This window comes from Callospermophilus lateralis, chromosome 12, assembly GCF_048772815.1.
Source record: "Callospermophilus lateralis isolate mCalLat2 chromosome 12, mCalLat2.hap1, whole genome shotgun sequence".
Classification (NCBI taxonomy): Eukaryota; Metazoa; Chordata; class Mammalia; order Rodentia; family Sciuridae; genus Callospermophilus; species Callospermophilus lateralis.
In genome coordinates this window covers 31211594-31238114 of record NC_135316.1, presented here as the reverse complement: position 1 = coordinate 31238114, position 26521 = coordinate 31211594, and the positions used below count along the sequence as shown (strand labels likewise).

At 31.8% G+C, this 26521-nt stretch overlaps 1 protein-coding gene and 1 non-coding gene across 5 annotated transcripts in view; both read right to left on the bottom strand.

The window, feature by feature from the left end:
• The window catches only part of Cdk8 (cyclin dependent kinase 8), a 122843-nt gene that overhangs the window by 45576 nt on the left and 50746 nt on the right, over positions 1–26521 (bottom strand). For 3 of the 4 annotated variants that reach the window (XM_076871979.2, XM_076871980.2, XM_076871981.2), the window contains exons 2-4: positions 18675–18750; positions 8565–8675; positions 4188–4328 (exon numbers count right to left, since the gene is read on the bottom strand). In XM_076871979.2, the coding sequence (XP_076728094.1) occupies positions 4188–4328; positions 8565–8675; positions 18675–18750 (328 nt within the window). Of the gene's footprint in view, positions 1–4187; positions 4329–8564; positions 8676–18674; positions 18751–26521 lie in introns of those variants that run through there. The other variant, XM_076871982.2, reaches the window with a different exon arrangement.
• On the bottom strand, positions 14841–14968 carry LOC143411923 (small nucleolar RNA SNORA38). Its single transcript, XR_013092925.1, has one exon. It is a non-coding gene; the product is annotated as a small nucleolar RNA SNORA38 (small nucleolar RNA).

The following is a 26521-nucleotide window of genomic DNA, read 5'->3' as shown; positions in this document are numbered from 1 at the left end:
AATGAATCCCACTATTATATAATTAAAATCCTCCTATTAAAAAGGAAGAAAAATTTAAATTGACTTTAGACTGGAAGCTCCAAAACTATGAGTCAAAACAAACCCTTTCTCCTTTATAAGTTAATTATCTCAGGTATTTCATTATAGTAACATGATGTTCATTAATATACCTGTTTAATGTGAGTAGGCCTTGTCCAATTAATTAGGCTCTTAACAACAAATACTGACCATCCACAAACAAGAAGGAATTCTACCAGCAATATTTGGACTTGAATTGCAAATCTTTCCTGGGTCTTCATGATGCAGCCTACCCTGCAGATTTTGGATTCACCAAGCCTCTATAATGACATAAGCCAATTCCTTAAAATCTCTCTCAACCTCTTGTCTTTCTCCATACACACATCCATACCTCCTATTGGTTGTTTTCTGGAGAACCCTAATACAGATGGTAATGACAGAATTAACTGTTAGCCAAACTATTTTCAATACTCCAAGAGAAGAGAGTAAAAGGAAAAAAGGGAGACTACTCAAGAGAAATACTAAACCTAACTTAACAAACACCTTTGTCTTTATTTATCCCTATTTAATAGCAAACAGATTAAATGTCAACAACTTACAGACATACACATATTCTAAAACTAATAAGTTGGTTTGGATCTATAAATTACTTCACAAAAATATAAATACTATCCATGCTTCCTTTTTAGACTCTTGTAAAAAAAAAATCCATATAGAACTAGGGGTTTGGGGGCTGGGATTGTGGCTCAGCAGTAAAGCACTCGCCCAGCACATGCGAGGCCCTGGGTTCAATCCTTAGCACCATATATACATAAATAAAATAAAGGTATTGTGTCCAACTACACTAAAAAATAAATATTAAAAAAAAAAAACTAAGGGTATGTTCAGTGGTAGAGAGCTTGCCTATCATGTACAAGGCGAGTTTAATCCGCAGCACCACAGAAAAAGAAGAAGCACTTACACATATGCCCTCATTAACACCCTCAGCCCAAAAGGATTTCAGAATTAAGAAATCTCTATTTACCACTAAGGATAACAAATTTTAATTATCGATCTGTTACTATGTCATGATTAATAGTGACAAGATAAATCTTTATTTAATAAATAGAACTATTAATTATAAAACTCAACTATACATATCAAAGAATTTCATAACTTTACCATCTCAAAGCAATATTTCCTCTTCATATTAAACCCAATTTTATTAAACAAAAATTTTAGTAGCATTCTAGGATATTATTAAAATGGTGTTTTGTGTGTGTTGGTGTACGCACGCGTGCGCCAATTATCTACCTTAGTATTCTAAGGCATGTCAATACCTCAACTGATTAGTCTAATTTGTACCTTCTGAAATCTACTGAGATTAATTAAAGTCATCATTGCCACAATTTATTCATATCTGACTGAAAATGAGAAGAAAATATAATGAAAGAACTGTTCATTTTATCTGTTCTGATACGGTACATATTTAATATGCAAATAATAACAAATTTGAGAAAGCAAAATTAAAAAAATGTTAAGACTTCTGAAAATGTTCTTAAAAGTAAATATAAAGCCAGGTGTGATGATGCATGCTTATAATTCCACAACTTGGGAGGCTGAGACAGGAGGATTTCAAGTTTGTGGCCAGCCTCAGCAATTTAGCAAGACCCTAAGCAATTGGCAAGACATTGTCTCAAAATAAAAACTAAAAAGGGCTGGGAACTTAACTCAGTGGTAAAGCTCCCCTGGGTTCAAATCCCAGTAGCCCCCATAAAAAAGAGTAAATATGTTATTATCTTAATTAGTATCATAAGTATCTACAACTGAAAAACTATATAACACAAAATTCCAAAGCTCAGTTACACTAAGGGCTCACATTTTTAAAAACAAGTCTTTTCTTGAGAAACTGGATTCAAAAGGTGGTGGGTACTTGAACCTGTCTAGATTAGAGGCAGATAAACGACTCAGTGTTCTCTCTGTGTATGAGACACATAGAACGGTTAGATGCTGAGAGCATTAAGAAGTCATGAACAGAAAATACAGGAAACATCACTTCAAGTACACCAATCAAAGGAATAGATATTACATTACCATTTGCGAAAATAATTTTGGATCAGTAAGACAAATTGCAAAGATAACAGAAGAGTAGGAATGATTGGCCTCATTGAAGAGAAATATTTTGTTACTGATATTATTTTTTTAATATTTATTTTTTAGTTGTAGTTGGACACAATACCTTTATTTTATTTATGTATTTTTATGTGGTGCTGAGAATCGAGCCCAGGGCCTTGCATGTGCTAGGTGAGTGTTCTATTGCTGAGCCAGAACCCCAGCCCATTGTCATTGATACTGTTTAGAGTTGCCAACATCTGGTGACAATAAAAAGCAATAACTTATAATTTACTTTATTATTATTTAAAAATCATTGATAGGTAATCCTTTGTTGCCTATACTTAGAGTGCACTGATCCCCCAGGTCCTTTTCTCTTATTTGTTTTGTAGTACTAGGGATTGATCCCAAAGTCCTATGGAATAGGGAAGTGCTTTACCACTGAGCTACATTCTCAGCTTTTCCTATCTTTTAATATGCCTCTAACAGACTTCTTAAGTGATCTGTTCTGTGCTACCCTTATGTCAAAGAGAATTGGTTTAAGCTACATTAGTATAAAGAGCTATACCAAAAAAGAGATAAAAAGAAATTGAACCTCAAAATTATTTTTACTATTGTTAATTAATATTGCTATAAGTACTTCAAATATATTATACACTATTAACATAAAAATGTAAATACTGGTTTGAAAAAAATCAGTCTGTTTCTCTAAAACATATATATTTTTAAGAGAATAAAATTACAAGAAAAAATTATAGAGTATTATTATAGCATAACTGATTCTATACACAAAAATGCTTTTTAGCTATGGAGTTTACACTTATGAAATGATAAAAATGTCTGGCAGTCCAAAAGCAAAATGTTTTCCTTAATTTGACTCCACCACTAAAGGCTAAATTTTACTTTCAACTTCAAAAAACACAAAATATTAGTCTTCTGTTTTGTAAATCCATTATTGGTGAGCATTCTAATTCTACTAAAAATGACATTTGCGTAAGAAAAATAGTTCATCCAAAGTCCTACTCTACATATATTATGAGTATGAAAACAAAAGATAAAACAATTATTATTAAATGTACTATAAGGCAATTCCTTTAAGGTAGATGAAGGAAATAGAAATAGTGCTACTGTATCAGCTTATCTGAAGGCCAGATGAACTACTGCTACAATAAGTACAGAGCAGATTGAAAAGAACATCATATGCCAGGCCCCCCAAGTCAGTTCTACCTCAAGTCTATGTACAAATATGGTTAAAAACAAAACTGTTGTCACTCCTATCGTTGTGTCTCTAATTGCTAAAATAAAGTGCTATTATAAATCTTGCTAGAGTTACTACCTTTACAAAAACACATGCAATTACACAATAATAAAATTAATCTGAGGTCTAAGTAATTTAAACCTATGAAGATTAAATGAATAATAATATGCTAGATAATAAAAATACGCATAAACTATTTTGTCACATGAAGTAAAAATTAAAAAGCCAATTTGTGAAATTTCTAAATTCTTAGAAGTTGAATGAACCTGAACATGGCAAGGCTTCTAATAATATATTTCAATTATGATTAATAAAGGATTATTGATTCCTTGCACAAAAACGTCTTTTAGCTATGGAGTTTACACTTATGGGGTTATATGGGGACTGCTAATATATGGGGTTAAAAAATAAGCTGATTGAATTAATTTTTCTCTTCTAATATGTAATAGTATGCAATAGATTCCAACAGTTTTACTTTCACATTATTCATAAAACATTAATTTAGAGAGTATCCTTGGAATCTAATAATGGATGCAGAACAAGTCAATGGCTTTATTTATCTACTTAAAAAGAAATAACAGCTTAGAATAACAAATTTGTCTTCTTTCACCTTGCAATAAACACCAGCTAGTGAATGTCAGAGAAGTAGGATACATTACATAAAAAAGCACAAAGGTAGGCCATGTTTTGGGATTGCTGCACTCATTCCCTCAATAATGTTTGTATGCCTTCTTATAACATTGTTATCTACAGACAAAATAGAAATGCATCCAACTAGAATTGCATCTTTCTAGTATGAATACAACATAGATCAACTTACCAAATCCCTGTGCAACACCCAGTTAGCATGCAGGTAGTGAATTCCATCTAGGATCTGATACAATAGTGACTTCACCATTCCCCGAGGTAACTGAACTGGCTTCTTGTTTGCTTTAGAAGCTCTGTGAAACTTGATTATATGCTGAAAGAAAGAAAAAATATCATTTGAAGCTTGGAAAAGAAAAGAGGGCAAGATAATGTGAATATTCTCATAGGAAAAAAAGAAACACTCAGGGATTCTGAAAGATACTGAAAGCATTATTTCACATTCTGCTGAATTAAAAAATAACTATAAAATTCCCTAATTACTGTAGCTAAAAGTCTATTTCCCAAGCATACAATAGTGTCTTGGGAAAAAAAAAAATGTTAAAAACAGAAAAGTAGAAAATAGTGTGCTTTTATTTTTAAAGTATAATTAAAATTTAATTACTTTGAAGAATACTTGACCCGTGTTTATATGGTAGGAATTTTCAAGAACACAATCTTTTTTCATTTTCTAGGGATCAAATGAAAATGAAAAATAACAAAGATACTTCTAGTTAGCTGACATAGCAGCTAACTATAATTCACTAAAGCATAATAATATTCAATAAAATACACAATACAAAATGCCAAAACTACACTATAAATAAATTTATCTGCAAAATTTTTTATTGCTTCATTTTAATTAAAATATTCTTAAATTTCAGGAAAATTTTCAAGCAAGTATGCCTCACACACTATTACAGATATACCTTGTACCATATATTGCAAAAAAGTAGACTCTTGACCAGTATTTAGTGAATATCAAGATGCTCTTCAAATTAATAAACATAATAAGAGTGAGCTTAACATTATATATTAACATTTTCATTTTCTATTTTCTTATGTTATAGAGAATACAGATGGATAAGGAATAAATAATGATTAATGAGTAAGTTTTACTTTATAAGAAAAAAATATACAGCAGAGAATACATGAGTAGAAAGTAAAGTATTATCAGTCAGAATATATATAGTGTGCTTCATCTATAATTTAATAGTAGCATTATACTATTTTAAGTTTATGCTCAGTCTTTTTCTCAAGGTATTTGATAAACAAAATGGAGGCATAGCAACTTAATGATCTAGAACATTTTGTCCCCTATCCTAATGATGTGACAATCAAGTCTGTTTTCCTTAAGAAGACCCATTGGCTCTCCACATTTCATTTAAAAAGGTTAAAATGGAGCATATACAAAAAAAAAAAAAAATTTAAAATCCTGCCAGAATAAGAATGCAAGGAACAAGTATGTAGGTGAGATAAGATCATTAATTTCATATACATTTCTTCAGTACATACTTTCATTAGAGTATTATAAATGACTTTTCTATTTTAATCAACAGTATAAAGCTACAGCAAACTATGGGTGGGAAAATACTTTTTTACTTTCATTTTCTTTAAATTCCAGGGCTCTACAACAAACATGTGATATATAAATTATGAGATCTCACCAATATCTAAGTTACTTTTTTTTTTTTTTTTTGGTAGTTGTAGATGAACAAGTCAGAATGGCTTTCTTTATTTTTATGTGGTGCTAAGGATCAAACCCAGTGCCTCACACATGCTAGGCAAGTGCTCTGCTAATGAGCTACAGCCCCAGCCCTCTAAGTTACTTTTTAAAACAGCCTTTTTATTACAACTGCTTTGCTAACTTCTGTTGCCTTAACCCAGCCTACTCACTTCAACATTTTAATTAAAATTAGAACACAGATAAAGGTATGGGTTTTAGTAAAGTGAATTATCATTAGTTTTTTTATGAAAATGAACATTAAGAATACTTATTTGGCTTTAGCAAGTATTAGTTAGTTGAAAAAATAAAGCTAAACTCTACACATAGCATATATATAATTTATGCTATATAATTCACTGAAGTATAATAATTGTACCTGCATGTAAAATTAAATATTATACACCAGCCAGCTAGAAATCATGCTGAATTCAACATTATCTACTAATATATCCAAATTCTTATGATAGTATACTACAAATTATATCTACAAACCTACCTTAAGAAAATTTGTCTTACGTTTGGATCATAAGATTGGATTTCATGTCGTAGCCACCCTGACTTAACAAATTTTCATTAATAAAATCCCAATTTGACTTGACTGCATTTCTTCTAAAATAAAAAAAGAAGCTATCACCTCAAAAAAGAATAATCACTATGGACAGGTTTCATAAAACATGAAGTTTCATAAAACATGTCTACTTCCTGTTCTCAAACAGTTCTTTCCAGATAACTTCTAAAAAATTTTATATCAAATCAAATTTAATCATGAAAAATGGTAATCCACAAATAGTGAATAACTCTTTGTGTACATTTGAAAGCATATAAAACTCAGATCTAAGTTTCAAGTTTTAAAACTATTAAAGTTAAAATTATATAAGTGAGACAAACTCTTGAAATTAGTAAAACAGTTTGAAACTATTTTACTATTTTGACCCATTTTACTATTTTCAGAGGTAAATCTGCTTTTTAAAATAATTTTACTGATATTTATTCTAGTTTTATTCCAAGATTTCTGTATACATTACAGCTGACTTAAAACAAAAAACAGTTTTTGAAGATCTAGAAAATAAGCCATGATACTATGATCATTTGCACATCACTATATACGTTCTCTCTTATATTTATCTCAATAAAAGCACAGGTATGCTAATTTAGGAAATACAGATTAGTATGCAATCTGATGAAATATTTAAAGACCTTCTTAAATATCAGGAAAAAAATATAGTTCACAAAATGTTACAGTTTGAATCTGGAGTGTTTCCCGAAAAGCTCATGTGTTGGAGAAATAAATTTTACAATTAAATCTTAAGACTTTTTCAAATACCAATTTTAAAAACAATTTGCTTAGTAAACTGCAAAATATTAAAGTAGGTGTTTGTATTCAGCTATTTAGACAAAATACATCCAAATTCTTATATAATTTTTTTCTAATTTAGTATCATTCTTTCATTGTATTAGCTAACCCAATAAACTTGCTTAGTAAACTGCAAAATATTAAAGTAGGTGTTTGTATTCAGCTATTTAAACAAAATATATCCAAATTCTTAAGTGATTTTTTCCAATTTAGTATCATTCTTTCATTGTATTAGCTAACCCAATAAACTACAGTCCCTTGATTTTGAGAAATCTTTAAATATTAAATTGGGTCTGAATATCTAAAAGTTTTACAACTAAAAGCCCCAAGCCATAGTAGAATCTATTTTCATACTGATCTGTCATCTTGTGGTAGAGCTCTCATCTGCAAAGAATTTTTCCTACGCAAGAAGAGACCAATTCAAGTTAAGTACAATATTAAATTACTGCTGATTTAAAAATATATTAGACTATCAAATATCAATAGTGAATGATATCTAATAAATGATTAAGAGTAGTTTTCTACATTTGTATAGTACATTTAGTTCATAAAATCAGACAAACACAGAACCACTCTTCAGAAAAACCCTAACACAAAAGATAATATTATAGACAGGGAAAATGACAGACTTATATTCATGATTTAACACAATCATGACTAACTTCTCATTTTTAAACTCCTTCATACTTCAAAAAACAAGGGAAACATATTGCTTTTAAGTTTATAGCAAAAGCCTTTTTAATAAAAACTACAACAATAAAATAATATTTAATAGCATTTACAGGCTTTAGATTCTATTCTTTTAAAAAAATATGTGATACAAAGGTCAAACTGAGAGGATCAAAAAGTAGTAGTGGTTGAGAATCCCTAAAACAAAAAGTAAAATCCAGAATGTTCCAAATCCAAAACTCTTGTGTCAATAAGATGCCACTAGTAGAAAATTCCACAGCATTAAACTTTTCTCATGCACAAAATTATGACAAATACTGAAAGAATTATCTTCAGGCGCTATATAACGTGAATTTCATATTTAGAATTGGATCCATCCCCAAGATATATCTATATCTAACACACACACGCACACAAATACGTATCTTTTATTTATATATATATATATATATACACATATATGTAGTATAAAGACTAAAAACAATTATATATGTGTGTGTATACACACACACACACACACACACACACATATATATATATACACACTCACACAAACCCCTCTCTCTCTCTATATATATATATGAAAAAAGCTGAAATCTGAAATACTTCCAGTTCCAAGCATTTTAGATAAGGCACACTCAATCTATCAGACAAAGCAAAATACTCTAGTCTTGGTAATATATCAGCCACATTCTATGAGGTAAGTGTTATTTTTAAAAATGTAAAGCTAATAGTGGAATTAGATTAGCTCCTAATTGTTTAAACTCACTCTTAAAATTTCTGACTGAATTCAGTGGCTCATCTCTACCAGCAATTCACCTTACCCAGAGATCATGTTCAGCATAATCAAATAGAAGCCAAACTTTCCGATCAGCATGAGACAGAAACACCTTTTGAAGAGAGATGACATTTGGATGTTTAAGCTCTCGAAGTAACTGCAAAATAAAGGAGATCCATTAAAAACTTTGGCCATAAAAATGTTAAAAAAAAAAAAAAATACCAATATGGGCCTGAGTACGTGCCTGTATCAGGAGGCTGAGGCAGTAGTATGGCAAATTCAAGGCCAGCCTGGGCTACTTAGGCCCTATCTTAAAATAAAAATAAATTTAAAAAGGGCTAAGTAGCTCAGTGATAAGAGTTCTCCTGGATTTAACACACAGTACCAAAAACAGAAAAAACTATCAAGCTGTGTATGATGTTGGGTGTCTGTAATAGCCTCTATTTAGAAGGCTAGAGGTGGAAGGTGTGAAGAATGCCTAAGTCCAAAAGCTGGAGGCCAAACCCCATGCCCCTCCCCCCACAAAAAATTCATACTAGTTATAATAATTAAAAGACAATACAAATTCATTGGTAATCAATCTCAAACAACAAATAAGCACCCACACAACTTTGAGATACCTATACAAGTTCTTCAATAATAAATGAAGGAAAATCTATGGGGAAAAGATACTGAGAAAGAATAACTGAATAAATTGATTTCATTATTATTTGATTGGTTGGTTATTTTAATACGTTTATATATATATCATTAAAATTACCTTTTTAACCATTTGTAAGTGTAAACATTGGTGACACTAAGTATATTTAATGTTGTGTAATCATTTCACTAATCATTTCAGAACTTTTTCATCTCCCAAAGAGAAACTCTGTACCCATTAAACAACCCAATTCCCCTCTTCCCTTAGCCCTTGGTAACCTCTACTACTTTCTGAGAATTTGCCTATTCTAGATCCCTAAAATAAATAAATTCCCATAATACCTGCCCTTTTGTGTCTGGTTTATTTCACTTAGCATAATGTCATCAAGGTTCACCCATGTTATAGAATATAATTGACTTTTAGTCCTTTTTATGGATAAATACATTCTACTGTACATACACTTAGGGTTATGCTTAGGGTTACCTCCCAATGAACTCATCATAAGATGAAAATCCCTAAGTCAAAAATGCATTTAATGAATTCACCTAATCTGTTTAACACTGTAGTTTAGTCACATATACTGTTGGATATGAATTAATTATTCTGGTCTCATGGAGAACTTGGAAGATGAAACTCATTGCCTGCGCTGAACATTATTACGTATCAATTGAGGCAGTGGGAGAGTAAACTTCTAAATGTTTTAAATATGGTTTCTATTCAATGCATGTGGATTTCACACCATTGTAAAAATGAAAAGTCTTAGGTTGAATTGCTGTAAGTCAAGGACTGCCTGTATATTATCATGTATTTTTTTTGATCCATTCATGCATTGATGGACATATAGGTCATTACAACCTTTTTGCTATTATGAATAATGCTACTATGAACATTGGTATACAGGTATCTATCTCTGCCTTCAATTCTTTGGGTATATACCTAGGAATGAAACTGCTAGATTGTTCCATTGTTTCATAAGTGTATGAAAAGATAATAGTATTATCTTTTCATACACTTTCATACACTTATTGGTCATTAGTATATCTTCTTGGAGAGAAATGTTATTTCATCTATTTTCAAATCAAGTTGTTTTGAACTGTAGGAGTTCTTTGTCTAGTCTACATATTAATCTCTTGCCATATATAATTTGTAAATATTTTCTTCCATTGTAAGTTGTCTATGTTTTGAAATTATACAACAGTTAAAACAAATCTGCACCTTGTAATCATTTTTTTAAAAAATTCAAGGCTTAACAAATTGTGATATTAGAAAATACGATATTCGTCAATACCATACAGCAGTTGAGAGTCAAGAGATACAGTACTTAATTTCAGGTATTTAAACTATGTAGTAACACTAATTTAAAATATGTAACCTTTTTCATAAAATAACACTGAATGTTACAAACAGAAGTATTGAAGCAGAGTATATTTCCCTGGGTTTAACCTTTCTAGTCTCCTAAAAGGATGTTCTTTTGTTTAAAATATTTTATATCTCCTTATTTTAGGATAACCAAAGTGGCTCTAATAATACATCTAGTTAAAAAGTTCATGTACCTCCTGCCAAGAAAAAGCAAAAATAGCAACTACAACAAGAAAAGATATAATGCTCTTATCAATTAAAACAGACTTTTACAAGGACTTCCAAATGTGCTCCAAATACAGAGTAGCCATCTAAGAAAGTTAAGGTCTTAGAACTTAAGACTTCAGTATCTTTGATAAGAACACTGCCAACGAAACAAGAAATCACCACAAATGAATTAACTAAACATCAAGTCACATATTAAATATTGTTCTCTGGAGGGAGTAAAATTATTTCATGCAGGAGAAAGACGATATTTCTGCTTTTACAATAAAATTTTTCAACTTATAAGAATTTGGAGGTTAATATACCCATCCTAAAAAACCTAAAGGTCACTACCAAAGGAACCATTTACTAATTAAATGAATATAAACCAGATGAATAACCTGACAGGCCAAGCTAGCTCTTGGGATCACCCAAGATCTTCCAGTTCACTGGAAGAGCTTAAGTTGATGCTAAGGCAGTATTAATTCCAGTTCAATGTTTCTTCTATTACCTCAAAACTGAAACACACTCCTAAACCAAATAGCTAGTTTAAATCCTTTCTGGAAACTGGTAGGATTTATAACTTAAACAAACTCCAAAACTTTGACAAAAGATCTCTCCAATTATTAGAAGCCTACATATAGCTATTTTTATGTCTCTTAATTTCAATTCCCATATGAAATCTCACTCCTGTATTTAAAAAAGAAACCAGTAGAAACTAGTAGCTTTTTCCTAGGTGTTAAGTATGATACTAAACATATAAAATGCATTATCTCAATCATGACCTAAACCCATGAAATATTTATATTACTCCTATTTTTACAAATGAGGACACAGTGGTTTAAGAAGGTTAAATAATTTATTCAAGGTCATATTCATAGGAAGACATAAGGCAGACCTAAAATGTAATTAAAATTAACTTCCAAAATGCAAGCCAGTTCTTGTAACTACCATGGTCTAATACCAATACCTCATAAGAGATATTATCCTGAACAGTTTTCTTTAAAATCCAGAGACCCAGATGTTTTAAGAATACTGGATGGTTAACCCAACAATGTCAGGACTATGTAGTCATTCTCATCACTGCATGGCTAGCTCCTAGCACACTGACTGATACTTGGAGGACTTCATTAATTATTTGGTGAATATATGAATACATACATGAATTAACAAAATGCACAACTAAACTGAAAGATGTTATATAATATACCATTGGGGCTTTTGATCTATGGACTAAAATCAATGCTTTCTTCATAAAAACCAACCTACTTGTTAAAAATACTTTTTTCCCCAAAAAAATTCATCTAATTAGCCAGACCCCCCGCAAAAAAAAACTCAGAAGGCAATCACTAAGTAACTATTATAACAGCAGTAAGAGTATTATAAACTGAATTATGTTCACCCCAAATCATATGCTGAAGCCCTATTCCCCAATATCTTGGAATGTAACTGTATTTAGAGACAGGGCCGTTAAAGATGGTATGAATTTAAAACAAAGCCATTAGAATTTACCTTATTCCTATCTGACCAGTGTTTCCTAAGAAGAAATGAAGACATACAAAGAGAAACCAAGAGTATTTCTGAAATGACCACTGGAAAAACAGTAAGAGAAAGGTCACAGCCAACCCTGTCAGCACCTTGGTCCTAAGACTTGTAGCCCCCATACTAAGAAAATAAATTTCTTTGCTTTCTTTATTACCCAGTCTGTAAGTATTTTACTATGGTAGCCCTAGCAAACTATAATATATAATATAGTAGGTAACTATCACATTTGAGTAAAACATCATCTTAGGATTTGTTTTTTTGTTTTGTTTGTTGTGTTTTGATTTACGGAAGGCATATCAAGAGACAGGTCACTGTGGATTAAAAAAAGAAAGTCCCATACCCAAAAGACCTAAAAAGAGCATACTACAGGGACACAGGCACATCAATGTTTATAGCAACACAATTCACAATAGCTAGAATGTGGAACCAACCTAGATGCCCTTCATAGATGAATGAATTAAAAAAAATGTTGTATTTATACACAATGGAATATTACTCGGCACTAAAAAATAACAAAATCATGGCATTTGCAGGTAAATGGATGGTATTAGAGCAGATTATGCTAAGTGAAGTTAGCCAATCCCTAAAAAACAAATGCCGAATGTCATCTCTGATATAAGGGGGGTGACTCAAAATGGGTTAGGGAGGAAGAGAATGAGAATCAGACTACCACTAAATAGGGAAAAGAGGTGGGAGGGGAAAAAGAGGGAGAAGGGAAGTTGCACGGAAAATGGAAGGAGAAGCTCATTGTTATACAGAATACATATATGATGTTGTGATGAGAAAAAGAAAAAAAAAGTGTGTCACATTAGGTTGGATAGAGAGAAAGGATGGGAGAGGAGGGGAGGGGTAGGGGGGATAGGAAGGGCAGCAGAATAGAATAGACAACATGATTGATGTATGTACATTCCATGTATGTATTATATGTCAAAATACATTCTGCTGTCATGTATGACTGAAAAAAAATAAAAATAAAAAAAAGAAAGTTAAAAAAAAAATAAGAAAGTCCCTATATGGGCAGACAAAAAACAGAGACTGACAAACTGCAAGTGAATCTTTTTATTTGGGGACCCAGAAGTCTAACCTGCATCATATCGGGAATGAATCAGGTGAAATCGGTACACACATTAACCACAAGGTTTGTGTAGACTAGGCATTTATCTTTATCCTTCCTTTTAAAAAATATAAATGCCAGGCATGATGGTACACACCTGTAATCCCAGCAGCTCAGGAAGCTGAGGCAGGAGGATCAAAGTTAAAAAAAAAAAAAAAAAGAAAAGAAAAGAAAAAGAAAGGCCATATGAGATGAGAGGTGGAATCACAGAAGTAAACAATCTCTGAAGAGAATCACCTCTCAGCAGATATTCATACCAAAAACCTTCTAAAAGACCAATATGCTGTGCTATTGCATTTGGCAGAGTTAACATCCACCAAAGCCCTCTATATGCCAGGCTCTGTGGAAGATGTCTTGCTACGTCTTAGGGGTAGCAAACGTTTTAAGAGCTTCTGCTGAAGTTCTCTAGTAGGAGACAAATGCAGGTATGCAGGCAATTCTGGCTGTGGCAGTAGTCAGCACTATGTGACTCCAAGCAGAACACATGGCATACTGATGCCTAGTTCTTAACATTTTATAAGTTATTTTTGCCTTTTCAAATATTTTATGTTAAATCTTTTGAAAATAAAAGGTTTAAATACACTCATACCGTGGTGGTTTCATCATAGGAATCGCTTGTTTTATCAATTCTACTGGGGATTTAAAAAAAAAAACTTACGATTTTCTGAGTATTAAGATTACTGATCTTAATCATTCCTGCTAAACTTTGACTCACTCTAGCTGTCACCTACAACTTCACATTTCAAGTTTTAAATAAATAGAACATAAATTGATATTAAAATTATTTCAAAAAAATTTTAAAGTTGTGGAACCTTTTCTTCAACTAAATTCTTATAAAAACCAAGATGTTTAGGTTAAAGCAGAAGTGAGCCTTAAAAGCGGAGTCTCGATCTCTACCTCTGCTCCCCCATTCCAACTACAAGACAACTACTTGGAATACTAACAGTCTATTAATGCACAATTTAAAGATGACAAAGTTAAGGAGATTCCAGCTCACAGGAAATTTTCGAAATGTATAAGAAAAACCACTTACAATAAAATGAAGATGAAAATATGCAACGCCCTTTGCTTTTGAAGAAATTCTCACTTTCCTTCCTTCCTCCCTTCTACAATTACTCTGAGTAAAGACCATATGACAAAATATATTAGAATACTGGATAGTTAACCTAACAATGGCAGGACCATGTAGTCATTATCATCACTGCAGGGCTAGCTCCTAGCACACTGACTGGTACTTTGGAGGACTTCATTAAGTATTTGGTGAATATACGAATACATATATGAATTAACAAAATGCACAACTAAACTGAAGGATGTTATATAATATACCATTGGGGCTTTTGATCTATGGACTGAATTATGACACACTGATGAAGAAATGTGTTACCATCTAGTAGGGGTAACTGCTTAAAAAAATAAGTAAAATGAAAAAACTCCTTTGAATTACAATTTTTTTTTTCTTATATGGGATGATTGATTCTGACTCCAAGGGGAAAAAGCAGGCCCAGATACCTCCAAATCCACTTTTCTTTTCCTCCAATTCTTATGTGTCCAAAGACAGGGAACCAAACACACATTTGTAGGAGGGTATACAATTAAAATTTATAATAAATGTTATTAAACAAACAAGCTGGGTGTGATCTTGGGAGTAAGAGAAGTAGGTGGTGGGGACACTGAGGGCTTCTCTGAGGAAGATTTATTAAATGGAAGGCAGGAAGACTGATAACATTTGCTAGAAATTATGGGAAATTTTTGGTTTTACAAATTTCAACTGTGTATACAGCCAATTTTATTTTACCTGAATTCATGCCCATTCCTCCCTCATCTTAAATTATTCTGAAAGAGATCACAGATATATCATTTTACCAATAAATATTTTAGTATTTATTTCTAAAAAACTGACTACAATGAAAATAAATGAATAATCAGTAAGTATAACATAGCTAGAAAAATCACATATTTAAAAATTAACAATACATTTCTAAATAATTCATGGTTAAAAGAAAATTTAAAGTAATTTGCACCAAGTGATATTAAAAATACAACATAACAAAATTTGTGGAATGCAGGTAAAACACAATTTAGAAATTTATAGTTTTAAATGCTTCTATTAGAAAAGAATAGCTTTAAAAAAATGGCCTAAAGTTCTACCTTACAAAGATAAATATAAGCCCAAAGTAAATAAAAGAAGTGATAGAGCATAAATTTATGAAAAGAAACACAAAAGTTACCAGAATCTACAACAAAAAAGGAAATCATTATCAAACATAAATATGAAAAGACAGTAAGGGAATATTATGAACAACTTTGTGTCAATAAATTCAACAATTAAAATTAAATGTACAAGATTATATAAAAATTTAACTTATTAAACATAAAATGAAAAATAAAATCTGAAAGGTTTTATATCTCAATAAGGTAAAATATTGGCTGGTGAAGTCTATCAGATATTTAAAGAAGAATAAATACAGATATTACCCAAACTGTCAAAAAAAATAGGATAAAAAAGTAGTTCTTTTGCCAAGTGCGATGGCACATGTCTGTAATCCCAATGGCTCTGAGGCAGGAGGATCACGAGTTCAAAGAGAGCCTAAAGCGAGCCTCAGCAACCTAGAAAGGCCTTAAGCAACTCAGCGAGACCCTACCACTAAATAAAGTACAAAAAAAAAGTGGGGGTTGGGGATGTAGCTCGGTGGTTAAGCACCCCTGAGTTTAATCTGCAGTACCAAAAACAAACAAACAAAACTATCCTTAACCGTGTATAACAAATCAAATCCAACAATATATCAAATATAGATTATCTCAGGAATGCAAAATTTAATAAGTACTACAAAATTAATTGTAATTTATGAATTCAATTATATATTTCAATGTATGTACAAAAATACTATTTATGTAAAAATTCTTAGGAAATTAGGAATAAAAGAGAACTTCCTAAAATCCTTATTGATGGCATCTTTGAAAAACCTATAGTTAACATTATACTAAATGGTGAAACTTCCCCCAAGATAGGGAACAAATCAAAGATGCCTGCTCTTACCATTATTCAAAATTACACAAAACACCCTGCCCAGGGCTAGGTAAGGAAAGAAAAGAAAAACAAAGCATACAGATGGAAAATAGTAAATATATCTTATTCATAGATGCCATAATTATTTATGTAGAAAATCCCAAGGAATCAACAAAAACCTGAATTTAGAAACATCTCAGATATGCAACACACAATTTAAAAAATACAGAGTACAGACAGGAACAATAAACGAAAAGAATTTTTTAAAAACAATTCCATTTAGCATAAAAAATATGAAGTGCTTTATGTTTTAAATTGATTCATGAAGAATCAACTTAACAAAAGGTGTGCACAACCTTTACATTAAAAACTATGAAACACTGTTGAGAAGAATTAAAGAAACCTCGCAAAATGGAAAGTATGTTTTTCCATTGGTTTGAAAGTCCCAATATTATTAATGTTAATTCTCCCTGGGTTCGTAAAAATTATAATGCAGGTACTTTTTACAAGTAGAAACTGACTAGCTGATTCAAAATTTATATGATAATGCAAAGGATCTATAACAGTCAAAATAATCCTGATAAGAAATTAAAGCTGATGGGTCTTACACAACCTGACTGTAAGTCTTGCTATAAAAGTAGAGTAATCTGGTACTGGCATAAGGCTAGACACAGAGTCAATGGAACAGACTAAATAGTCTAGAAACAGCCCATATTTACAAAGTCCTTTAACAAAGACGTCTTCAATCAGATTGAAAAAAAAAAAGGCATAAAAGGAAAACATCTGTAAATTAGATTTCAACAAGATTAAAACTTTATCCTATTTCTTTTTGTGTTTAACTGAATTTAGTAATCCTTATATGTAAAGATAACCAAGTTTGTTCCAGAACTGAATGAAGTTTTGTATTTTAAAAACATTTTGTTAAAAAAGTAATAAATATAAAGAAAAGTATATGAACTATAAGCATATAGCTCAATAAATTTTCACATATTGAACTCTTGGAACCAGACCCAGAACAAGATCAAAATACAGGACATTACTAGCACTAGTTCCCCGTCCCACTTCTTGTCACTGTTTCCTCCAAGGGCAATCACAATCCTGATTTCTAACATCACTGACCATAGTTCAAAGGATGTTAATTCCTTAAAACTGACTTGAATACAGTAAGATACTGAAGAAATGATAGCTAATATATAGATATTTGCCTTAAGATTCAAGAGTATAAAAATTTATCAATTAACTGAAATACATCTTCCAATGTGATATACATACAGTTAAAAATGTCCTCCCTTATGCATCCCTCATAGAAGTAATTCTTACATGTCCTTCAACATCTGGAACCTTACTTGTTTCTCTAATCTCTTCCATTCCCACTTTTCTATGGTGGTGCTTTGCCCACTGTTTGCTTTATGAGATTTATGAGTTTCCTTCCTCAGAATAATATAAATACTTGAGGCTGGGGACCTCAACTTGTTCTGTATTTCTTTACTTTTCCTACTATAATCATTGACCTTGTCAACACAGTACATAATAAAGACTGTTGGATGAAGACATGCTGGCACAGAATCTGTTAAACAAGTATAATAATTTAAATTAATATTTTAGTTCATAAAAGCTTTTATTTATACAGAGAGAAGAGCTGAATATATATGTCCCAGAATATTCTGATTAAAGCAGAAAAAATTAATTTGGTCCCATACTTTTTATAACAGTAAAAACTAAAGTAAAATCTCAAGGAAGTAATGCTGAGTTTAAATGACTATGTAATTATTAAGTAATGTATTAACATGAAGAATATTTCCCTTGGAATCAAAATGAGATTCTAATTACCATATGGAAAGTTATGCTTCCAAAAGGAAAAGGCATACATTTTTACATATTCAGATGAACAGACAGATATAATTCTAATCAAATAATACAATCTCATTTTAATTTGATGTAAGTAATGAAATTAATTTTATCCTATTAAGATAGAAATATTAATTTTATATGGTCTAACCACTTTTACTAACTCAAGTAAAATAACAGAAACTTAACTACTAGTGACATCTACTGAAAAGATATATATTCATATAAATAAGATTACATTTATCTCAAGTAATTGCATTTATATTATATAGAAATATAATGCTACCTTTACTTCTTCTTAAAAAGACACATTTTTATAAATATTTAATATGGAAAATATTCATCAGCTTTCAATAAATGAGGTCAATTCAATACAGAAACCTACACAGTTGAAAAATTAGTTGGTAATAACAATGATAAAAAGAGTTTCACTTACTGCTATTTCTCTACATGCCGACATAGAGATCCCAGTTCCTTCTATTTGTTTTAGAGCATAGTCTTTATCATCCTTCCTATAAAAACAAAGATATTTTAATATATAATCAGATCTACATTTATGTACATTCTAAAGTAAAATGTAAATAAAAATAAATCATTTTAATATGTACCGGATACTTTCATATGTAATCGCATGTTATATAGGAAAAAATTTTCAGATAACCTATTATCTTAAAAGGAATAAAAAGATTTATTCAAGGCTCCACGGTTACTTGTAAAAAATACAGATTCAGAGATAGACCTTCTGGCTCATGGTGATAAATTCTTTCTATTCTAATATTCGAATATATTTTCTCTATATATGCTGAGGTGTTTGTATTTAAACAATATAAACATAAAACAAAACTTGCTTTCAAAAACCAAATCAGATTACCAGTAGATCAAAAAAGTTAAGAAAGCATCACAAAAGCACAAAATGGTTATAATTTTAAAAACCTGTTAATGATCATAATTTGATAATAACATAGTTCATCCCCAAATACCTTCAAGAGATATTCACTCAACATGTATTTACTTATTGAATAATTTCTATGTATACAGAACTGTGGTAAATACTAAAGATATAACAGGAATTCATATCTTATTTTTTGTACCTTTTTGTGTCTATTGCCCTAGTCAGATAAACAGCTAAACTGTAATAATATAATAAGTGCTATAATAAGGCAAGAAAAAAACCACAGAGACATCATCCAAAGGTTCCTTTCATGGAAGACCCAAAGCAAAGACTTCTCAAAGGAAGTCTCAAATGAGGAGGCCTATATGGCTGTTCTCAAAGTTTGGAGATTCCACTCCCATTTTTCCTCTAAGAAATTACTAAGAACCTGAAGAACTTTTTGTTTGTTATATCTATCAGTATCTGCCCTTTGAGAACTTAAGGAAGGCAACGTTTTAAAACACACAAATACAAATGCAAATATCATTCATTAGCCACCAGAGCCTTGGTATCATCATACATTATCTTACCTCTACAAAAGAATCCACTGTACCCTCATAAGAATGGAAAAAGCAATTATCATAGCATAATTATGAAAACAGCATTATCTTGCAGACCCTATGAAAGAAACTCATCAACAGCCAAGGGTTCCTGGATTACACTTTGAGAACTGTTGCCTCTGTATCAGTTAAGAGGTACTCGGTAATGAAAGCATGTGAGGTGAAGAAAATGAAGCATTTTGGAAAGAATGAATACAGTATACAACTGGAGATCAGGGCAGGAATAAAATTAGGACCAGACCATGACAGACTTTTTAACTCAAAGAATAATAATAGAAAGTTGTCTTTAAAAGTTTTCTGTTAAGAGGCAGGAGGGGGCTGGGGATGTGGCTCAAGCGGTAGCACGTTCGCCTGGCATGCGTGCGGCCCAGGTTCGATCCTCAGCACCACATACAGACAAAGATGTTGTGTCTACCAAATACTAAAAAATAAATATTAAAATTCTCTCTCTCTGTCTCCCTCTTTCTCACTCTCTCTCACTCTTAAAAAAAAAAAAAGAGGCAGGAGGATCCTGAGTTCAAAGCCAGTCTTAGCAAAAGGTGAAGCACTAATAACTCACTGAGATCCTTTCTCTAAATAAAATACAAAATGGGCTGGGGATGTGGCTCAGTGGTTGAGTGCCCCTGAGTTCAATCCCTAATTACCCCCCCCAAAAAAAGAGTATCAATTATATTTGATTGGAAAATGTATCTCTGGTTGCCTTGTGAATGCTTAGAGTAAACAAGTGCAGGAGGCAGAATATTTAAAAGCAATTAGTATTAAAATTATTTGGAGAGTAATGATGATGGCTACTGCAGAATGGTGGTTAGTATGAAAACTAGACAGAAGGTGATTAAAGTAGGTTAAGGAAAGAGAAGGAGTCACAGGTAACAAGTGAATTACAACATTATTCACTGAAATAACAAACAACAGAAGGAAAAGGTTTTGGGGGGGAAAAGATGAAAATTCTCCTTTTGTGTAGGTTTTCAGGACGTATGAGACATTTGGGTGGGCATGGCTGAAGCAAGCTGAATAAAATACTTCAAGCTCAAGGGTAAACTAAAAACATCAATTTATCATAATCAACATACACACAGCAACTGAAGAAGCTCTAGCCATGGGAGCAGATGCAATTTAACTAAAGAGAAAAGACTAAAAAAAAAAAAAAAAAAAAAAATTCAAGAAGAGCAGAACAGTAAATAGTATCAAACGCTGCAAAAGTCTGGTAAGGAAAGTCAATTTAGTAATAATGAAGCCTCCTGAGGATAGTCTACTAGACAAAAATAGTTGAAATGAAGTAGTGACAGAGCCTACATTGCAAAAGGCTGAGGAATGAATGGACCATACACTGAGACAATACATGTAGGTAATTCTTTGAGGGGAAGAAAAAAAGGAGGTGGTAGAATAATATATAAGGTTAAAAAATTACGTTTTAAAAAGATGGAAGAGCCAACAGGGAAGAATCCAGAGAAAAGGAGCTGCTGATGGGGAAAGAGCAGGTTAGGAAAGCAAAGACACTGAAATACTAGAGTTAGAAGGGATACACTCCTTTCATAGAGCAAAAAGTGGATACAGATAGAAACAAGTTGGTTTAGAGGCAAAAGGCTGGGGCAGTTCCCATTTTGATGACTCTTATTTTTATGAAATTGGAAATGAGGTCATATAGTAAAAAGGTAGAAGTGACAGGAATAGAAACTTGAGTACAATGAAGGTTTGGCTGAATGAGTTAATATCCTCTTATAAAGTCAGTTAATTTAAAACACTATATTTTTGCTTCTACAATATATTTTATACCAAATCTTAGTGAGGAAAACATAGCCCAATAGTAAATTATTTTCCTGGGAAAAAAATAATTTTCTGATAATCAGTTGTATAAGATACTTTCCAGTAAAGCACTGTGGGTATTCATTATATTAAAAAGACATTAAGAATATCTGTACTTAATGCTCACTAAATATGAATTATTTCTGAAAGGCCTAATGAAGTTAAAGGCAAAAAAATGCAACTGGGATAAGAATATGTCTATTAGACATTTTCATATGCAGGGTATATTTAACCAGATGGCTAACCCAGGAGTTCTACTATGTGAGGTTAGCGTCCTAGACTGATCCCTCCAAGATCGAAGACAGTGAGAATGGAAATAATAAGTTAAACCAAAGATTCACCCATTCACTTCCTTTATTCCTACTACCTTTTCTTACTTAAAAATGGTTAAGTTGATAAATAACAATTTCTCCCCAATGAACTAAAAAATATTCTAACCTTCAATCAGTTCTCTTCCCTATCTCAAGTAATTACATGTTTCTTTATTTATAAATTATTGGGAAAAAATGTGCAATGGGGAGAATTAATGTCAAATAACTGAAAAAAAATGTTTAATTATAAAAAGAAAACCCCTTCTTGAAAACTATCTAATATAAATATCACTATGATACAATGGTACTTTGTGGTTTACAAAGTATGTTTAATTTTTTATGTATCCACACACTTTCCCCCCCAACAAACACATTTTTGTACTGGTGCATTATAGTTGTATATACTTTTTAATGAAAACACTATTGCATAGTTTCACTGATATCTAGTAAAAATACTCAGATTATACAAATGAGTAACTGATGGAAGGGGGAAATACTATGGAGCACTACTGGCCAAAAGTAAAGACAAAAAAGTAAAGACAAAAGATACATTTTACATATTATTATGTGCATGTATGAATATGTAACAATGAATCCTGCCATTATATACAACTACAATGCACTAATAAAAATATGGAAAACATGAAAAATTACTATCTATAGTGTTCTAAGTACATGGATTTGAACTGTGTGGGTCCACTTACATGCAATTTTTTTAAAGACTTATGACAATTTGTAAAAACTTGCAAATTGTATAGCCTAGAAATATTGAAAAAAAATTAAAAGGTATGCCAGAAATGCATAAAATATATTTATGTAATAATCTATTTTAACTTTTACTTCCATAAAATATATAAATCTACTATAAAAATTAAATGCATAAAAACTATACACAAAAATTATACATGAAGTTTCTACAGTTGAAAGAAATGTAAATGAACATAAATATTAAATTATACTCAGATTTTAAGCTGCATAAGGGGATATAGGCATCCCTAATATCTACGTTGCTCAAAGTGCACAATAAAAGGGGAAATCAACTGTATCTTGAAGCAATGCAAAAGAAAGCTCCAAAAGTGAGAAAAATAGAAAATCAGAGGAACAATCCATAAGATCCAAAACAGAAATACTTAGAGGAGTTCCAGAGAGAGAAAAAAGAGGAAGGAAAGTTGTAACTAAAAGAAATGACTTTCAAAATCAGAAAGGTCCACAGAGTTCCCACATAAAAAAATGAAAACAAACCCATAACACAATATCTACACATTTCAGAAAAGTAAAGACAAAAGATACATTTTACAAGTTTCCAGTGGGGGTGGGTAACAAGTTACTCAGAAAGGATTAGGAATCCTGACATCTTTGGTTTTTCTCAAAACAAATTTTAGAAGTACTAAGTTCTAGACTAGCTCCACATTTGCATAAGATCATTAAATACTGACTACTCTGTGAAAAGATGTAGTTTTGGCAGTTGAGTCCTATAAAGGAGTCTGTCTGGAGAATAACACTAGCAGTTGCAGTGGCAGGAGAACATTCTGGAATAGTCAGATCAAGGAGCTCCCGCCAGAAGGCAAGACAATGCACTACTTTCTTCACAAAGTCATGCTTCAGGGAAAACAAACCAAATGAACTAGTCAATATGCTTAGTTATGTAGTAAAAACTGTGAAATACATTGAGACTAATGTGTTAAATTTAAGTGTCTTATTATGTGACCATAAACAACTGTCACTGCATACTGAGTTATGATGGGTTATTAAGGGAAAAGGGTTTTAAGAATGCTGGACAAGGGAATAAAATCTTACTGATTATGCAAGATGACAAATAGTTGAGTCCCAATGCTTTAGGGATGTGGTTTAACTTCTTTGGTGTGCCATCTTTGGTATTTTTAATGACCCTAGTATTTCCAACTAGAGAAAGAATGCAAAGATTCAAAACAAAGATAGACATTAAATACATTTTCTTGGGCCTTAATCATATTTTAGAAGATTTTTTAATGTAAAGGACATATTTGCATGGCTTTCAAAATTAGTATCAAAACAGTATACTTAAATCTAGCCATACAGAGATATAAACCCTTGTTTTTATACCCCAAAGCAGTATATTAAAAATCCAAAAGCAATACCCTTTGCTTATTTCCATTTAAACTACATGTAAACTACCAAAATCACTGTTCATGAGGCTCTCTATCTTATTTGGAAATAACACTGCTAGAATACTTTTGATATATTTATACATGAATTTAAATCTTTTTTCACAGTTGTAATTTTGGTTTTATGTACAAGTATACAGGTACCACTGTATTTCTACCTACCCTATATGGGTAGGAAAAAAGCAACAACAACAAAAATCTGGTTATAAGATATCAATCATTCTCATGATGCCACGTTCAATAATCAACTATACTGTAGCAACTCTAACAATGTAGAACATGTTTTACACATCAAATTCAGGAAATATTTTTACCAACAGCCTGATGACAAATAAATGTGTTGGTATAAAACATTTTCAATAAGAGTTCTTTATTTTAAAAAATCAAAGATCCCATTATTCTTAGTGCTATATTTTTAAATATCCCCAGGAATTTTTCTTACCTTTAGATACCAAGAATTAGGTTTGCAATTATTATATCATTTGAGAGTCTTCTTCATTTTGCCTTTAGTAAATTTAGGTTGCAAATCCAGAATAATTAAATAAGATATAAGATATATTCTACATCTGAAATATTTTTTAATTTCCTGGAATGGCCACCAGGTAACGCAAAAATTTGCTCCTTCACCTTAAAAAGGGCAAGCTAGTAAAAATAATGATTTGATCAACATTCTCCAAATGTTATTTAATTCAAAATTATTGTGAAAACATTTCTAAATTGATTATCTGTCAAATCAAAAGATGTATGGGGGCTGGGCACAATGGTGCACACCTGTAATCCCAGGGGCTTGGGAGGCTGAGGCAGGAGGATTCCAAGTTCAAAATTAGCCTCAGCAACTTAGCGAGCCCCTGATTCAAAAATCTAAAAGGGGGTGGGGTGGGGTGGGGTGGGCGGAGCGCATATGCATGCTAGGGATGTGGCATAGTGGTTAAGTGCCCCTGGGTTCAATCTTCAATATGGAAAAAAAAAAGTAGTGGTAGTATGGGAGCTGTAAATTGGTTATATGCAAATAAAATATATTAATGAATATGTAATTCAATGATTATGTACTTTGAGAAGAGGCAGATTCATGTCCATAATACAAAAGTTGGTATTAATCACAGCACACTTGATAGAAATCAAAAGACTATACACATTTATCAAAGTCCTTGCTATTCATAATACATTCTAACTCCCTGGGCATTAGAAACAGTCACTTTATAAATCAATTATGTACAACAGATGATTCATTCATTTCCATTGTAATAATTCTGATTAACACTAATGTTCCAGGGTTCAATCTTGTCACTGATGGAAACAACTATCCTTACTTGCTAGATACTTAATCAGTTTTACATGTTCTCAGAATAGGTGATTAGCTATTTTGAAGTATCATTAGAAGAAGACTGCACCTGAACACTCCATGGAAATGATTTTGCCACATTATGGCATGAACTAATATAACAGTAAAAATCCTTGGCCCCATAGCTTTTGTGGGACAACACACCTTCAAATAACTTAAAGACTACCCCATTCAGAGATGTCAACGTGAGTATTCTTAAAATTCATATCTTAGAGCAACATACTATTTTTACTCAAGCCTTTGCATTAAAAAGCATCAAAGTCACTCCTTCCATCAAGGACCCATGGAACAAGATTTAAATAGCCAGAACCATGCATGGTTTTTCTATATTCTTCTGGGCCTGTTTAAATTTCCAAATTATTGCCAGGCATGGTAGCACATGCCTGTAATCTCACTGGCTTAGGAGGCTGAGGCAGGAGGATCAAGAGTTCAAAAGCCAGCCTCTGCAGAAGCAAGGTATTAAGCAATTCAATGACACCCTGTCTCTAAATAAAATACAAAACAGATCTGGGGATGTGGCTCAGTGGTCAAGTGTCCTTGAGCTCAATCCCTGGAAGGGCGGGGGGAGAATCTAAATTATTGAGACATTTGTTACCTTTAACAATGATACCCAAAAGACTCCTATTCATAATATTGTTATATGGGTCTCTTACCATTTCCTGTGTGAATCTAATACCTAGATATAATCTCTTTGTGATTTCACTAAAATATGCAATCAAATAAATGGTTGAGACTGTAGCCTCTTTGTTTTGGGTGCAATTCAGTTCACTCTAGGTTCCTGAGTAATTACACTCAACAACTAAGCAACTCTTTAAATAGTGAACTAAAAATAAGCAGGAGAGCAGTCCCCATGATGTCACACCTAGGCAAGATTCCCTTGAAATCAAAACTACACTCAGGGACCTTGGCTCTTGGCTTAGAAGTGGACTACAAACTGTTAAGTAACTTGGCATTTGTCAGTGTTACACTGTTCAAATGTAATCTCCTCAGTCTTAAATGTGTACAGCAATATCTGCTTCAGATGATTCAATTAGTTAACCTTACAAGAGCAACAAAAAGTATATATAAAGAACTATCTTCACCAATGTAGATGAAGCTCTCTGAATAATCTCCTGATCAATGGAATTTTACTAACAGTAAAAATTTGAATTTCACAAAGCAATGATCTGCTAAATGGCTGAATCTGACCAGA